We start from the raw sequence: 14,505 nt of genomic DNA on the forward strand, positions 1-14,505 counted from the left end.
GACCCTCAACCTTGAAACTTGAAAGACAAGTAGTTCTACAATGGGCGAATGGGTAAAAGCCCATGCTGGGATACACGGAAATGAGCTGGCGGACCAAGCAGCCAAATAGGGACATCAACTCAATCACAGCACATATCATGCTGTTGAGTACTCCGATGCTCTCCGCCACCAGGCATTGTCTCAGTGGGAAAGAGAATGGTTACAGAACGTTAATGAGACTGAAAAGGAAGATGACTTTTGCTGGTCTGTAGAAGCCTGCAGCCGGCGCCATGGATACATGTAAGATCTCGTAGAGCATCTCTCGTGTTAGCCAGCCTTCGAGTTGGACACACTATGGTAAATGCCTACTTGCACCGCTTTTCAATGATAGACTCTCCTGTCTGAGGCTGTCTCCTCTGTGCTACACTTGCAATGTTGATGAAACCATTGACCACTTTCTACTTGAATGCGTGCCGCCCAATATAATAGTGCTCGCCAACTTGTGAGAAGGATTTTGCAAAATATTGGCATACAGTCCCTGACGGTGCAATTCTTGCTGGGAGGGAACGACCTCACAAAACAGGAGCAGCACCTTGTCATGCTTGTGATCAACCCGATCAAGGCCGTAATCACCTATCTCACATGTACCGGCCGGATGGTGACATTGTGAAGCTAAAGCCCTGCCAAGTTAACTACACTTGAAACCATAGAAACCAGTTATGACTAAGCAAACTTGAAAAGAAGCGTTGAAATTGCCGTGTCCAGGTGTGACGACTGACCTGTTTGAGGTCCTTTATGATGCCTGAAAAAAGATATCATCATCATCATCACTTTAGCATCTACAGCGTAATGGGTGTAATACACTAAATAGTACCTAAATACAGTGATAATGTGGCCCTGCGGGACAGCAGGAGCAGGACTGTGTCTAGGCTAGGGTTGGCAAGGGTTGTGACTTTTGGATAGTGTTAAAATTGACCACGGGGATGAGGGCCTACATCACATGATCACTTGCAGATTTTGCTTATTTGTTATTATTGTTGATGCCCTTAAATGGCCTTAATGTTATCGATAATGGTAGTCCCATGACTTCAATCTTAATGACAAATTGTGGATTGTTTTACTTTACAGACACATCCCAGTCAGGACCAAGTGATCCGACCAGCAATTCAAATCGGAAATTTAAAAGGCAATGCAGCATTTTGCAAATGTCTAAAATGTAATTAGCCTATTTTGATCCTAATCTGTCAAAAAGATCTTTTAATTCTAAAGCCTAAAGATGTAAATTTTGTTGCTGATGCATTGCTGAAAATCTTTTGATATTCACTGTCATTCACTGATTCAGAACCTTGGAAATTTAATTATTTAAGGAATTAACACTTTGACTACGACGTGCGACGCTGCCATATATGGTACACGCATGCATGTCCCAAACTGCAACATGCACCATATATGGCACATGCTTAAAAATTCAACTTTTTAGAAAAGCTCATTAAAACATCAGCCAGTACATCAACATGTGAAAAATATGATAGATAATTGACAATAATGCTTTCGTAAACCTATACAAATGTTGTAAAATCGAATCAAAATAATCTTAGTAGTTGAAATCTAGCCTGAGATAAGGAGTAGGTACAAATAATACAAAATATTGAATAAAGGGTGTTATAGTAACACCCTTATTTATTTATTTTACACGCTTATTTTTATATTTAATTATTTTTTCGGTATTGGTATGGATTATAGAAGTATTAAAATAGGTACCTACTTGTCCTACTAGACATCCAAGAGTTGCCTAAGCTCACTCAAAATGCCACTGTAAAAAGCAAGATACATGGTGATTGGTGAAATACTGAAATGGATTCCCAGCACTAGGATAGCAATTAGTATGGTAGTTACTCTTCTAGCTTCCCATCTCACTTCAGCACTAACTTTCTTTTTTGCAATTATGTTATAGCAGAACATAGAGCAGTAGCTTATTATGAAGTTAAGATCTTCAGCTTCAAATACTTAAGAGCTGGAACGCAGACATATAAATCATCATGATTTGGTCATAGAAAAATTTCTTTGCGTATCTGACATATTACTAGTGACGAAACATTCAGTCATCTTCAACGACTCAGCAATTCACATTTATTTTTATTGACTATAAAACTGATCACCAAGCACCCAGGCAGTTGCTAGTTGCTACAGCAGTTTTTGGCAACAACTTGAATAGTTGTCAGTACCACTTCATGCTTTGTCTTAGTGCAGTTTGTAAGACATCATCTAATTCAACTAATTGAATTATAAACTTCCCATTTAGCAACATTTTATACCAGAATGATTTGTAATTTGAGTATATTGCAGTCACATTCCGATTCCATTTGCCCATAAACAATGTTTTTTTCGAGTGTCAATACTGGTGTGATGCAAATTTTTATTGTAGTTGCCATGTATCTCATATGGCGCATGTTGCCTAGAAAGATGAAAGTTTCCATTCCAGGCAACGTGCATCAATAGAGGCTCACTGTTTTTATGTCAGAAGTTTGTAGAACTTGCTTAGACAAGAGCAGAGCACTAGCTCCCATCTTGCTGTCATGTCTGTAACTATAGTTATTCAAGTTTGAATGAATCGCATCACTGGAATAATGGCTATTTTGGGAGTTGCAGTCAAAGTGTTAAAGCATAAAAGAGACTAATTTTTATGATTTCATTCATTTTCATCTGTTCCATGGGTCATATGGCCATTAGCTTAATTTATTCCCTAAAAAATCACGAAGATTACTCATTCTTTCAAGTCTTACATAAATTGATTTAAATTTACTCCAAATTTTCAAGCAATTCTGTCTAAGATTCCAGATTTGAGATGAGTGGCAGCTAGCATAAGAAACAACTACCTTTTGAGGATTAGAGCCACAACTAGTTTTGAACTAGAGCTTTTCTGCCATATTTTGAACTGCCCGATGGATGAAGTACCTCCTATTCAATTACTTAAAAGAGCACAATCAGGCCACAATACAATTGTATTGAAAATTTGTCACTGCTGCAAGATTTCAGTATCAAGTATGAAAATACCAATTTTGATGTGGCAGTAGGCCAGTAGCCAAACACTAAGCAATTTGCACCTCCCCTCAAAGCTTAAAGCCTTGAGGCTTACAATTTGCAAAAAATATTCTGTCTGAGCAGAATACAAGTTGAACAAGTGGGCAATCATCATGAATCATGTCCAGCTCCAGCATTCATTTGTTAATTAAATTAAATTTTATTTTATTTAATTTTATCCTACAATTTTAATGGTTTTTTATTACAGAATTACAGAAAATTTGTCCAATATTTCAGGATAGTGAACTGACATATACCTTGAAACTTCCTATTTATTCACCTGAAAGCTTAACAGTGGAACACCAACATGTTTTACCATGTAAGTTACACTGGTTTTATTTTATTAATTTCAAAGAAATTTATTCATTTATATTATAGTATTAAAATTCAAATATATCTGGTAGTACCTGATGATTTCTGATATAGCCAAGGCAAGAGTTGATATATTTTTATTATATATCAAGTTCTATTTTCTAGTGATCTTTTGTAGGTATTCTATTTACTATTTGACAGATGCATCAATTTAAGGTATCAGACTCTTTAGATGACAATAGAAGTTTTCTCTTGAATTCTATCAAAAATCTGAAATAAGATATCAACCTGGCACTTTAATATTATATATGGAATATGGTAATGCCTAGTGGCAAATTTTTAGCCATATGCTATGGAAAACTTTCACCTAAAATAACATGTAAGTTAAGATAGTTAAATTGAATTAGTTAGCTAAGCTAATTAAAAAATTATTTTCAATAAGTTTTTAAGTTATCCTAATTAATGGTGTATTTACAGATTTCCCTTGAGCATGAAATTCTGCTGCACCCACGATACTTTGGGCCAATGCTCTCGGATACAGTTCGTCAGATGCTCTTCACAGAAGTGGAAGGAACATGCACTGGCAAGTCAGTTTTCTTGTATATTTTTTTTCAAGCTGTAGTGTAGGTATGCTTCAGGTTTTAAACTCTGATATAGAGGGGTTAAGCAAAATAAGGGACAGAGAAATGCCCAAAATATATTTAGTATGGTGTAGGTCCACCTTTCACAGCAATTACAGCCTTAATTCTCCAAGGTATTGATTCATAGAAATTGTGAATTGTTTCTAAAGTAATTTTAACCCATTTTTCAGTTAAAGCTCCCTCCAACTCTTTTAAAGTCAATGGTGGTGGGAATCAATTTTACAGACTTGCAGCTGTAAAATCAACCATAAATGCTCAATAATATTCAGGTCTGGAGATTGTGGTGGCCTAATGAGATGCTCATCTTTCAGATGTTCCTTGTGTCATTTTTTAACTATTCCAGCTGTATGGTTGAGGGCATTGTCATCTTGAAAGATGGCATCCCTCTCTGGAAACAATGCTTGAACTATTGCATGAACTTGGTCATCCAAAATTCCTAAATAGTCGTGGATGTTGATTTTTCCATGAAAAAAATCACTGGTCCATGGGATTTCCAAGAAATATCAGTATATCACCCCAGATCATCACAGATCCCTGCCATGTTTTATGGTTCTGAGGAGACAGTTGGGATAAAATGACTTTTGGCTGTCTACAAACGTAAACTGGGCCAGTGGGTGGAAATAAGGTAAACAATGATTTATCAGAGAAAATCACATTTTCTCCAGCTTTGGAGACCAACTCTGGAGGTTTTGAAGCATTTGTATTTGAAACCAGAGATTTCTAATTGCAGCTCATCTATAGAATCAAGATTTGTGCAGCTCTCGGCGGATGGTCTTTATGGAAACTGGGATCTATAGGTGTCCATTGAGGTCTGCAGTAATTTTAACTACCGTGGTTTTTCGATTGTCCCTCACAATTCATTTTAGGTACACCAATGGTCTCTCTCAGACAACCTTGACTTTCGGCCAGTTCGGTGCTTTGCTGAGAACGTTTTTCCTTCTCTTCCAAAATCAGTCATTATTTTTAAGACAGTACATCTATAATTGTAAAGCAATCAGAAAGTTTTGGTCATGCTAGCACCTGCCATACATGCATCAACAAATTGGCTACTTTGAAAGCTAGAGAGGTTTGCCTTTTATGGATTATAGGTAAGTTTATAGACACAAACATTTACTAGAATTATCATTGCAAAGTTGAAATATCAATTAGCAGAAACAATAAAACATAAAAATATGTCACTTTTTCATTGTTTATAACTTGTTTAAAAAACAATACCAAAATGTCCAAGTGTTTCCTTCATCTTGCCTAACCTCTGTTGGCACATGTTATGCGTTTTAAAATTTTCTCCAAAACACATGGTGTTAGTTTCAAGAAGTGAGAGAATTTGTGAACTCTTTTGATTAACATTTTTTGTGCTTTGAACAGTTCAGTCCTGTCCACATGGTACATTTTTTTATCTCACACCACTCATATTCTTGACTATGGTTAGGAAGATGCACCAAGTGCAAAACAATAGTGGATTACCTACTGTATGACGCATTATGACCATAATGCTTGTTTTCTGTTGAAAAAATGGACATCATAATAAACTAGTAGTTCCCAACTGCCAATCCTTCTTGCTCGTCTGAATTATTTCGTTGACAGTAAATACTGGTATGTTTCATTAAATCTCTCGTTAGAAACTTCAGTGGTAGTGTGTAATATAATATCTGTCGTCTCAGTGTGGTTGCATCATGTCACAAGTTTCTTTATGTGTGGAGATGCAGAGAAAGGTGCAAGCTATGAATAAATTTGTATCAATTTGGTGAAAAATATTTAAAACAATGCCTAATTCCAATACACCTGTGCAGGTACGGATTTGTGATTGCAGTGACCACTATTGATGACATTGGCTCTGGCATGGTGCAGCCAGGCCGAGGATTTGTTCTATACCCTATCAAAGTGAGCAAACTTCTTATTTATACTTTTTTAATTACTGTCAAAAATGTTGAAGTGATATCAGACAGCTGGAATCAGTCCCTCAACCCTTTCTTTAATTCCCCAAATTCTCTTCAACCCCTAAATTTTTTGGAAAACTCAGTATCTATATATTTCTTTTTATTTCATAATTAAATTACTATGCTGGAACAAAAGCACTGTGAATTACAGGCATCGTATAAATAGTTTTGTATATATTAAAGATTGTCATTTTTTGCTCTAGAATTTGACATACGTAGTTTAAAGTGTACACTGTTAGAAAAAATTACCGTTAACGGTATTACCGGCGTTTCAGTGGCCGGTCGGCACGTCAAAAGAAACACCGTGTCGCCGTTTTTATTCTAATTTATCACTAGGAATCCGTGTAACATCTGTTAAGAACGGAGAAACAGTTTATTTTCACGGTGCGACCGGCCACTAGAACGCCAGTGAGACCGTTTTTTCACCGTTTTTTCTTACAGTGTACCTATAAAATAATGGTAACTCTTCACCTGTAAGTAATGTCTAGTGCTTTTTTAATTTTATATCGAGTATTTTATGTATCTTTCAAATTATTGGATGTACGTAGCAGTGTCAGAAATGTACACATTTGATCCCACATGATCACCGGAAAAATTGTCTATTTAAATTGGATTCTGATTAAATTCATCAATATGACTCATTTGTTGGTGTCAGTTATATATCTGTTGAAATATGAAAGTGAATTGTTGTCTGATTTTCTTTTTAAGCTGTGTAGTTAACCAATAATTCAGAATGAGAGCTTTGATAAAAAATTGCTCTCTACAGAATTTATTGCAGCAATAGCACATGAAAATTTTCCATCAATTACAGTATAAAGCCATCGTGTTTCGGCCGTTTAAGGGGGAAGTTTTAGACGCCATTGTAAGCCAAGTCAACAAGATCGGTCTGTTTTGTGAGATCGGCCCAATGCAGTGCTTCATCTCCAGACACGTGAGTCGTGCAACAGGGCTAGGTTCGAGGCTTTTTTTCCTTGTATTTTAAATAACTGTGGGAATAACGGAACTAGTGACGTGACATTTACCAGCATAAACTGTTTAATCATTCTGAGAGTTTTTCCAGAAATTCCGGAAATTAATATTTTAAATCACTGATGTGATTCACTAGCTATACCTACGCCATAAGTTTTCTCTAGTGACACGTTTTTGGCTTTGAAGTTCAGGTGGTGCTCCATGAAACGTGTCGCAGCTCAGAGATCAAATTTATTTATTCTTAGATTAACACCCAAATCGGGAGCTGAGATTTGACAAAAATAAAAAAGAGTAAACCTACATTTGCAAATATGTGAATGCGTTTTCACGAATTTATAGTTTATTTTTATTTCTTTTTGTTGCTAGTGGCGCTTTGGTGCACTTCTGGCTCGGTGAAATTTTAAGTTACTCTTCGAAACTATTCACCGATTTACGTACTCCAAAAGCAGGATAATATCTTATTTTAGCTAAACAATTCTATGTTTTATACTGATTACCCATTTTTAGACACTGAGGCATTAAGCAGACCTGCAGACGTCAGATGCGCCTGAGGTGCTACCTTGCAAGAAATTCCTTCCGCGGGTCGTTTCGGTAAAACTTCTTCAATGTGCTAGCACATCACAATATCTTGACCGTGATTGCTAGCTGTATTTATGCTGGCTAGAACCATAATATTTTGTTCTTTTTGCATCAGATCAGTAATTTAAACCATATTATTACTCGAAGAGAGTGTTATTGGCACATCGAAAATTGTATGATGTAAACCGGACACAAAATAACCCAGCTCAGGAAAGAGGCTAGAATCGCTATCATTTAGCACACGATTCAGTTGTTATTTATTGTTTAGTTGTTGTTTGTTTTTTAGTTTAGTTATTGTTGGCAACATTTGTTTGGTTATTATCAATACAATTTAGATGAAAAACGTTCTGTAGTATTTCAGCAAAGCCTGTTTTTTTTTTCTGGGAGCATATGGTGAATTTCCTTGATTTGCTGCAGTGCTGGTGAGCAATCCTGATGCGTTCAGATGTCAACAAACATCTGAAATCCGGTGACCCGCACAATGTCTGTAATTATCGTCCAATATCAGCAACCTTACCCTTTCTTAATAAGATTTTTGAAAAAAATCCTGCATTCGAGACTCACAAACTTTTTTAACAAGTTTTCAATAATTTCTGACGATCTGTTTGGTTTCCGTAAGGGAACCAACACAACTATGGCTATATTTTATTTAGTTCTAGACCTTCTCAAGACGTATCATTCTAAAGAATACTGTGTTGCTCTTTTTCTGGACCTACAAAAGGCCTTCGATTGTGTCAATCACCAAGTACTATTGGGTAAGCTCCACCGTTATGGAATTAGGGGGACTTTCCTTACACTTATCCAGTCTTACCTCACAAACCGAGAGCAGTTCGTCGCATTGAATGAGTTTAATTCCCCCTTAAGGCCCATCAATATAGGTGTACCCCAGGGCTCTCTACTTGGGCGTTTATTCTTTAATATTTTTATTAATGATATCGCTTCATCTTTTAATGTGAACTGTAAGCTTTTGCCGACGACGCCATGTTCTATGTCTCGAGAAACGCGTATGACGAAGCGTGTGACAATATATCAGAGCTGTCATTGAATCTATCGAGATGGCTTCTAGCAAACAAGCTAGTGGCACGTACAGACAAGACCAAGTTGATGCTTTTTACTCCCAGACCCGTCTCCGTTTTACGTGACAGCACTTTCAATGGGACAATTTTACAATGGGTAGATGAATTCAGGTATTTTGGTTTAATCCTAGATAACAAGATCTCCTTCAATAAACACATCAACCACGTCTGTCAGGGACTGAGTAAAGCCCACGGAGTTCTGCGTGCCTTATCAAATGTATTGCCTTTTCCTTCATTAGACTCCTTCCTAGTCTAGCACGTTACCAAACCAACCCATTATAGAAGTAAACAGACTCCCAATATTCTAGACCTGGTGTTTACCAGTGATGAATCAATGTTGGATGAGCTTCGTCACGAGGCAGCTCAAGGAAATATTCAAGTCTACATAGAACTAGGCGCTCCATCAGTTTCCCTATACAGGGAAGGAGGGTGATGGGGCGATAGCTGGCCAGCAGGGTTGGGTCTTTACCTGGTTTTAAGATGGGGCAGGTGATACCTTGCTTCCAGCTCTCTGGCACTGATCCGGAGCTCCAGCATTTGTTCAACATATCCAGAAGCTCAAGTTTGACTGGGGATGGTAGTTTTTGAAGAAACACATTCATCACATTGTCATGGCCTGGAGCAGTATTCTTTAGAGCCTGGAGAGCCTGGAGAGCCAAGTTCAACTCGCCTGGTGTGAAAGGTTCAGAGTCAAAATGAGTGAGTTGGGACAGCTTGGTGTTAGCTGCCCTGACTTCCTGGGAAGGAACTGGAGCTTCATAAAAGGAAACCAGTGGTGCAGATGCTTTCCCGAATTCATCTGACATGGGAAAGTTTGAGAGAGGTGGGGTAGGCATGTATGGGAGAGTTTTGCCTTTGTTATGGGCTGTCACTCTTACTGCTGGAGAGTGGTGGTTACCTTGCTCCCACTTGGGGAAGTAACGCTCCCCCAGTTCCGAGTTAATGTAGAGTTGTTTTTAGAATCTTGAAATTCAAGGTAAACATCAATATTTGTGTTATCAGTGCTCTCCATCTCATTCTCTTTGCCCTTTTTGCAGACCATTATTTCATGTGTCAGTGGTGATTGAAATTCCAAATCTTCTATCAGCCGTTACCTTATATTTACTACTACCTCTTCTTGGTGAGTAGTAGTTGCCAAAATATACTTTTAAATCACTGCTCATATATTTATTGATGAAGATTTTAATGTCGTGGTTTTGAGAATACCGTTATAGATGAGAAATATATTTATCTGTTATCCTGCGTGATAGTTTATTGTGTATATATGTTTTGAAGTTTGTATTGATGTTGTGTTTAATAATAGTGTGTTCAGGTGTTGATAATGTAAATATTTTACAGAAGCATCTTCAAGTACTTCACATAAGCGACCCATGCCCCGTTTGCCCGGTTGTCCGGTAGTCCGTTTTTTTGGTTGCAGTGGACCTACTGCAGTTGCCCAGATCAAGAGAGGGCAATGTAGCATGTTTGGTTGCAATTGACCATTATTCAAAATGGCTGAGTGTGGTTCCGTTGCGCGATAAGACAGCATCCTCAGTGGTTAAAGCATTTGCTCATCGCATACTGCCAACAATGATTCGCACTCCTGACCGCTTGTTGTCGGACAATGGTCCTGAATTTCGTAGTTCACTCTTTACCGATCTACTCTGCACGTNATCAGTGGTTAAGGCATTTGCTCATCGCATACTGCCAACAATGATTCGCACTCCTGATCGCTTGTTGTCGGATAATGGTCCTGAATTTCGTAGTTCACTCTTTACCGATCTACTTTGCACGTATGGTATTAAACACATTACAACCACACCGTATCAACCAAGTAGTAATGGATGTGTGGAAAGAGTAAACCGTTCAGTGACAGAGATCCTTCGAAATTTGGCAACGTCATCAAGTTGGGACAAGGAACTAGCCCGTGCCGTCATTATTTATAACCATACCAGGCACTCAGAATTGCAGATGTCACCAGCTGAGTATCTGCTTACTAAGAAGCACGTGGTGATTGACACACCAGTGGTTACAACAGAGGACCTAATGCTCTGGTCACCAGGAAATCCTAGATTCAAGCCATTTGCAGTTGGTGATCTAGTGAGGAAAAAGATAAATTTTGGAAATCGATGTGTGAAAAACAAGTTTCAGCCTCGTTTTGAAGGACCCTATGAAGTTGTTCAAGTACATGACAACAAAGTGACTTACAAAATAAGACCTTTGCATGGTGGCAATGTGGTCCCTGCTCATCATAATCAGCTTGCGACCTGGAAGACTTCACCTGCATATCTGAACTTTGACACCTCCAAGGATCTTGGTGGTGATGTTACCTGCAGTCGATCAGAGTTGTCTGAAGCTTCGCTGGTATCTTCAGAGACTTCTCTAACTTCCCTTCTGTCTTCATCATCAGACTCCACTGGTGAATTCTCGGGATTTGTGCAGCCAAATCATGCCGCTAAATTCCCTGATACCTCTCCAGTAAATGAGCTGAATGCAGAGAGAGACTCAACATCATCATGCATTAGAACTGAAGGCAGAAGACATAAGGTGCCAACTTTTGATATGGGGCAACCTTTCCCTAAGTCTTGTACTGCAGGTGCAGGAGAGCCTGTTGTTGATTTGCAGTCCAAGGATGGTAATGAGATGAATGGAGAATCTTCCAAGTTGCATTCTGGTGTAGTGTTACCAGTTGATGGTGAGACATGGGATATGTCTTCAATTAGTAGTGTTAAGAGTTTACCAGAAGCTAAATTAATGAAGCGAGAAAAATTGTATCTACAAGTGGCCAAGTTTGTAAAGAACTACATCATTAAACTTCTGGATGAAGCATGTGATAGAGTGGTGGTCAGCCCGAGAGAACAATCAATGGTCCAGGAAGATGGATCATTTTCAGGATTTGCTGCTGCCATCCTCACAGCTGATGAAGATAAGATAGCTACTCCAGTTGTATCAACTGATGAAGAGGCTCTGTTGAGTAGAACTGGTTGTGAACGTCTGCAAAATTCAGTTTGTGATGCTGAGTCAGGCAGTACTAATTGTGATAAGTTGGCTGTGATCCCTGATTTTAGACCTGTAACCAGATCTCGAGGTTTAGTTGCTGATCTACCTAATGTGATGGATGTTCCTGTTGAATATGTTAAGTCTTTGAACAAGTAAATTTTGTAATTGTAGTATTAAGCAAAGTAGGCTGTAATTTAGGTAGATTGGTTGGCTAAGAGATGTGAAGGAGAGCACTGGAGGGGGGGTGTGTTATGGGCTGTCACTCTTACTGCTGGAGAGTGGTGGTTACCTTGCTCCCACTTGGGGAAGTAACGCTCCCCCAGTTCCGAGTTAATGTAGAGTTGTTTTTAGAATCTTGAAATTCATGGCAAACATCAATATTTGTGTTATCAGTGCTCTCCATCTCATTCTCTTTGCCCTTTTTGCAGACCATTATTTTATGTGTCAGTGGTGATTGATTAAAGTTCCAAATCTCCTATCCGCCATTATACCGTACTCACACTACTGCCTGAAGTTGGTGAGTAGTAGTTGCCAAGATATACCCTTTTTAATCACTGATCATATATTTATTGATGAAGATTTTAATGTCGTATTTTTGAGAATACCGTTATAGATGAGAAATATATTTATCTGTTATCCTGCGTGATAGTTTATTGTGTATATATGTTTTGAAGTTTGTATTGATGTTGTGTTTAATAATAGTGTGTTAGGTGTTGATAATGTAAATATTTTACAGAAGCATCTTCAAGTACTTCACATAAGCGACCCATGCCCCGTTTGTCCGGTTGTCTGGTAGTCTGTTTGTCCAGTTGCCTAGTTGAACAGTTGCCCAGTTGTCAGGTTTCCCCGTTATACGGTTATCTGGTTACCCAGTTCCCCAGTTAATGGTTAAACAGTCATTCAGTAGTTGGTTAGGTTTTTGATTTAGCACTCTCTTAGGTTTAAATTTTAAGTCCCTTAATAATGAAGTTTTGTATAAGAATTAAATAAAGTTGAACAAAAAGGAGAAAAACACCTGGTGGACAGGGATGGCTATAAGGGGAGTTGGGAGGCCATCTTTTATTTAACCTTTTAGATTTTAAAGAACCTTGAATACCTTCCCTCGCTTAAGTAGTAAAGACAACCCATTACAAGGGTAGGAAGTGATGATTCAATGCAACGCTCAGTGGTGGACAACTATTACTCTCTGGGCTATTCGCTTCAGAATATGGTGGCGTAAATCTCCTAATATTCGAAGGAAAATTATGTCATGGGCTGGTTTCCAATGGATGGCTTAGTCCACGGCTGATTGGTGGTCATCTGGAAATATGCTAGGTGTTCCTTTCAAGGCTGATTGGTGCACAAAGTTGGTGATGCACGGCTGCGTACCCAAGCGGAGGAGTTGTACCTTCACAACTTCTTGATGGGAATGCAGCCATGCACCACCAAATTTGTGCACCAATCAGCCCTGAAAGGAACGCCTAGCATATTTCCGAATGACCACCAATCAGTTGCGTATTAACCTTGCCGTCAGTAACCAGCCCCTGACATAATCTTGCTTAAAAAATTAAAAGCTTTACGCCACCATATTCTGAAGCAAATAATCTAGAGGATAACGGTTGTCCACCACTGAACGTTGCATCAAATCATCACTTCACACCCTGACTTTAGCTCGAACTATAATTAGCTGACAACAAACTGTGACCAACCAGCCCAGTTCACCAGTGAAACTACATGCATCCTGCCGTGCACCACCAGATGGTCACTTTTATCTCACAATATCAGGGGTTAGGTTTCAGAAAGTATAGTTCTGTTCCAAAATATATCATCCGCTGACGAGCGACTTCCACAGCTTTGCTAAATTACGTATTTTTTAGCTCACAGCATCTGGGGTTAGGTTTCAGATAGCATAGTTCTGTTCCAAAATTTGTCGTACGATGTGTGGCTGTTCGACCGTAGGTTGATTCGACACACAGGACAGATACGGACGGCTCCGTTGCACTACATCTGGGTGTTGTAAAATTTTTTCGTGTATTGGCAGACGATGAAGGGCCATTCTATGTCAGGCTACTTTCCTGTGGGCTGATCATGTGGGCTGATTTAATTCAATGGATTTAATCTGTCTGGTGGCTTGTGGCTTATAATGTTACAGTCAAAAAGTGTAAAACTCACCTCTTGCTGGGTGCATAAGCCTGCACCATCTGGGCCCAGCTCCCCGCCGTCGATCCAATCACGTACAGCTCGTGAGGAGGGAAGCGCAACCGTGCAAAACCAATTTTGTGCAACAATAAGCCCTGTATTGAACACCTTGGATCTCCCCGGGCATCCACCAATCAGCCGTCAGCCACTCTGTTTTGTCCTCCTGCGGCCTTGCATAGAACCTGCCGTGCACCACCAGTCCGCGGACCAAATATGACTTCCGGGCATCAACAAATTACATAATTTTACGTTCACCACATCTGAAGTTAGGTTTCAGTTTATCGTCCTTTGACGACTGGCTGTTCGACCGAGGGCTGGTTTGACACACGGCCTAGATATGATTGTCCAGAAGTTTTGAAGGCTACGTTCCAGAAGGCAGGAATCATGATGGTCCATTACATTCAGGGCAGTGTTGGTCTTCGGCAGGTGACCCGGGAGGAGGCGTGTCTGGTAGTGGCACTGCCAACAGTGCCCAACACAGCAGTGTCAGTCACTGGCATGGATAACTAACACGTACAAGCTGGATAACTGGGCAACCAGAACCGTATACCCAAATAACAGTATAACTGCTAACTGCTTACTGCTACACCGGACAACTAGGCAACTGGGCAAACGGACAACCGGGCTACCGGACAACCGGGGCATGGGTCCCTCATGAAAGTACTTGAAGATGCTTCTGTAAATTATTTAAGTTATCAACACCCCAGTGTGCAGAGAGAGGATGAATATTGCAAGATCTTTGGCAACGCTTCAGTAGCAAAATTTACGCCTTCA

The 14,505-nt window shown here is 39.3% G+C and overlaps 2 protein-coding genes across 2 annotated transcripts; both read left to right on the forward strand.

Annotated features, from left to right (window-relative positions):
• The first annotated feature begins 3,268 nt into the window (after positions 1-3,268).
• Positions 3,269-6,947, forward strand: LOC108669332 (DNA-directed RNA polymerase II subunit RPB7). Its single transcript, XM_018156636.2, has 4 exons — positions 3,269-3,379; positions 3,850-3,959; positions 5,804-5,894; positions 6,762-6,947. The coding sequence occupies exons 1-4, from the start codon at positions 3,368-3,370 to the stop codon at positions 6,930-6,932; spliced, it is 384 nt and encodes a 127-aa protein (XP_018012125.1). The 5' UTR covers positions 3,269-3,367; the 3' UTR covers positions 6,933-6,947.
• A 3,039-nt stretch (positions 6,948-9,986) lies between these two features.
• LOC108669343 lies at positions 9,987-11,950 on the forward strand. The gene is made up of 2 exons (XM_018156652.2): positions 9,987-10,103; positions 10,227-11,950. Exon 2 carries the CDS (start codon positions 10,267-10,269, stop codon positions 11,707-11,709), a length of 1,443 nt encoding a protein of 480 aa, XP_018012141.1. The 5' UTR covers positions 9,987-10,103; positions 10,227-10,266; the 3' UTR covers positions 11,710-11,950.
• The last annotated feature ends 2,555 nt before the right edge of the window (positions 11,951-14,505 follow it).

Source organism: Hyalella azteca, unplaced genomic scaffold (genome assembly GCF_000764305.2).
Source record: "Hyalella azteca isolate HAZT.00-mixed unplaced genomic scaffold, Hazt_2.0.2 contig12682, whole genome shotgun sequence".
Taxonomy (NCBI): domain Eukaryota; kingdom Metazoa; phylum Arthropoda; class Malacostraca; order Amphipoda; family Hyalellidae; genus Hyalella; species Hyalella azteca.

Coding starts and splice junctions, on each gene's coding strand:
- LOC108669332 (XM_018156636.2), top strand. Junction 3,960..5,803: donor GAAGGAACATGCACTGGCAA/GTCAGTTTTCTT, acceptor ACACCTGTGCAG/GTACGGATTTGTGATTGCAG. Junction 5,895..6,761: donor TTGTTCTATACCCTATCAAA/GTGAGCAAACTT, acceptor CATCAATTACAG/TATAAAGCCATCGTGTTTCG.
- LOC108669343 (XM_018156652.2), top strand. CDS start 10,267: ATGATTCGCACTCCTGATCGCTTGTTGTCGGATAATGGTCCTGAATTT.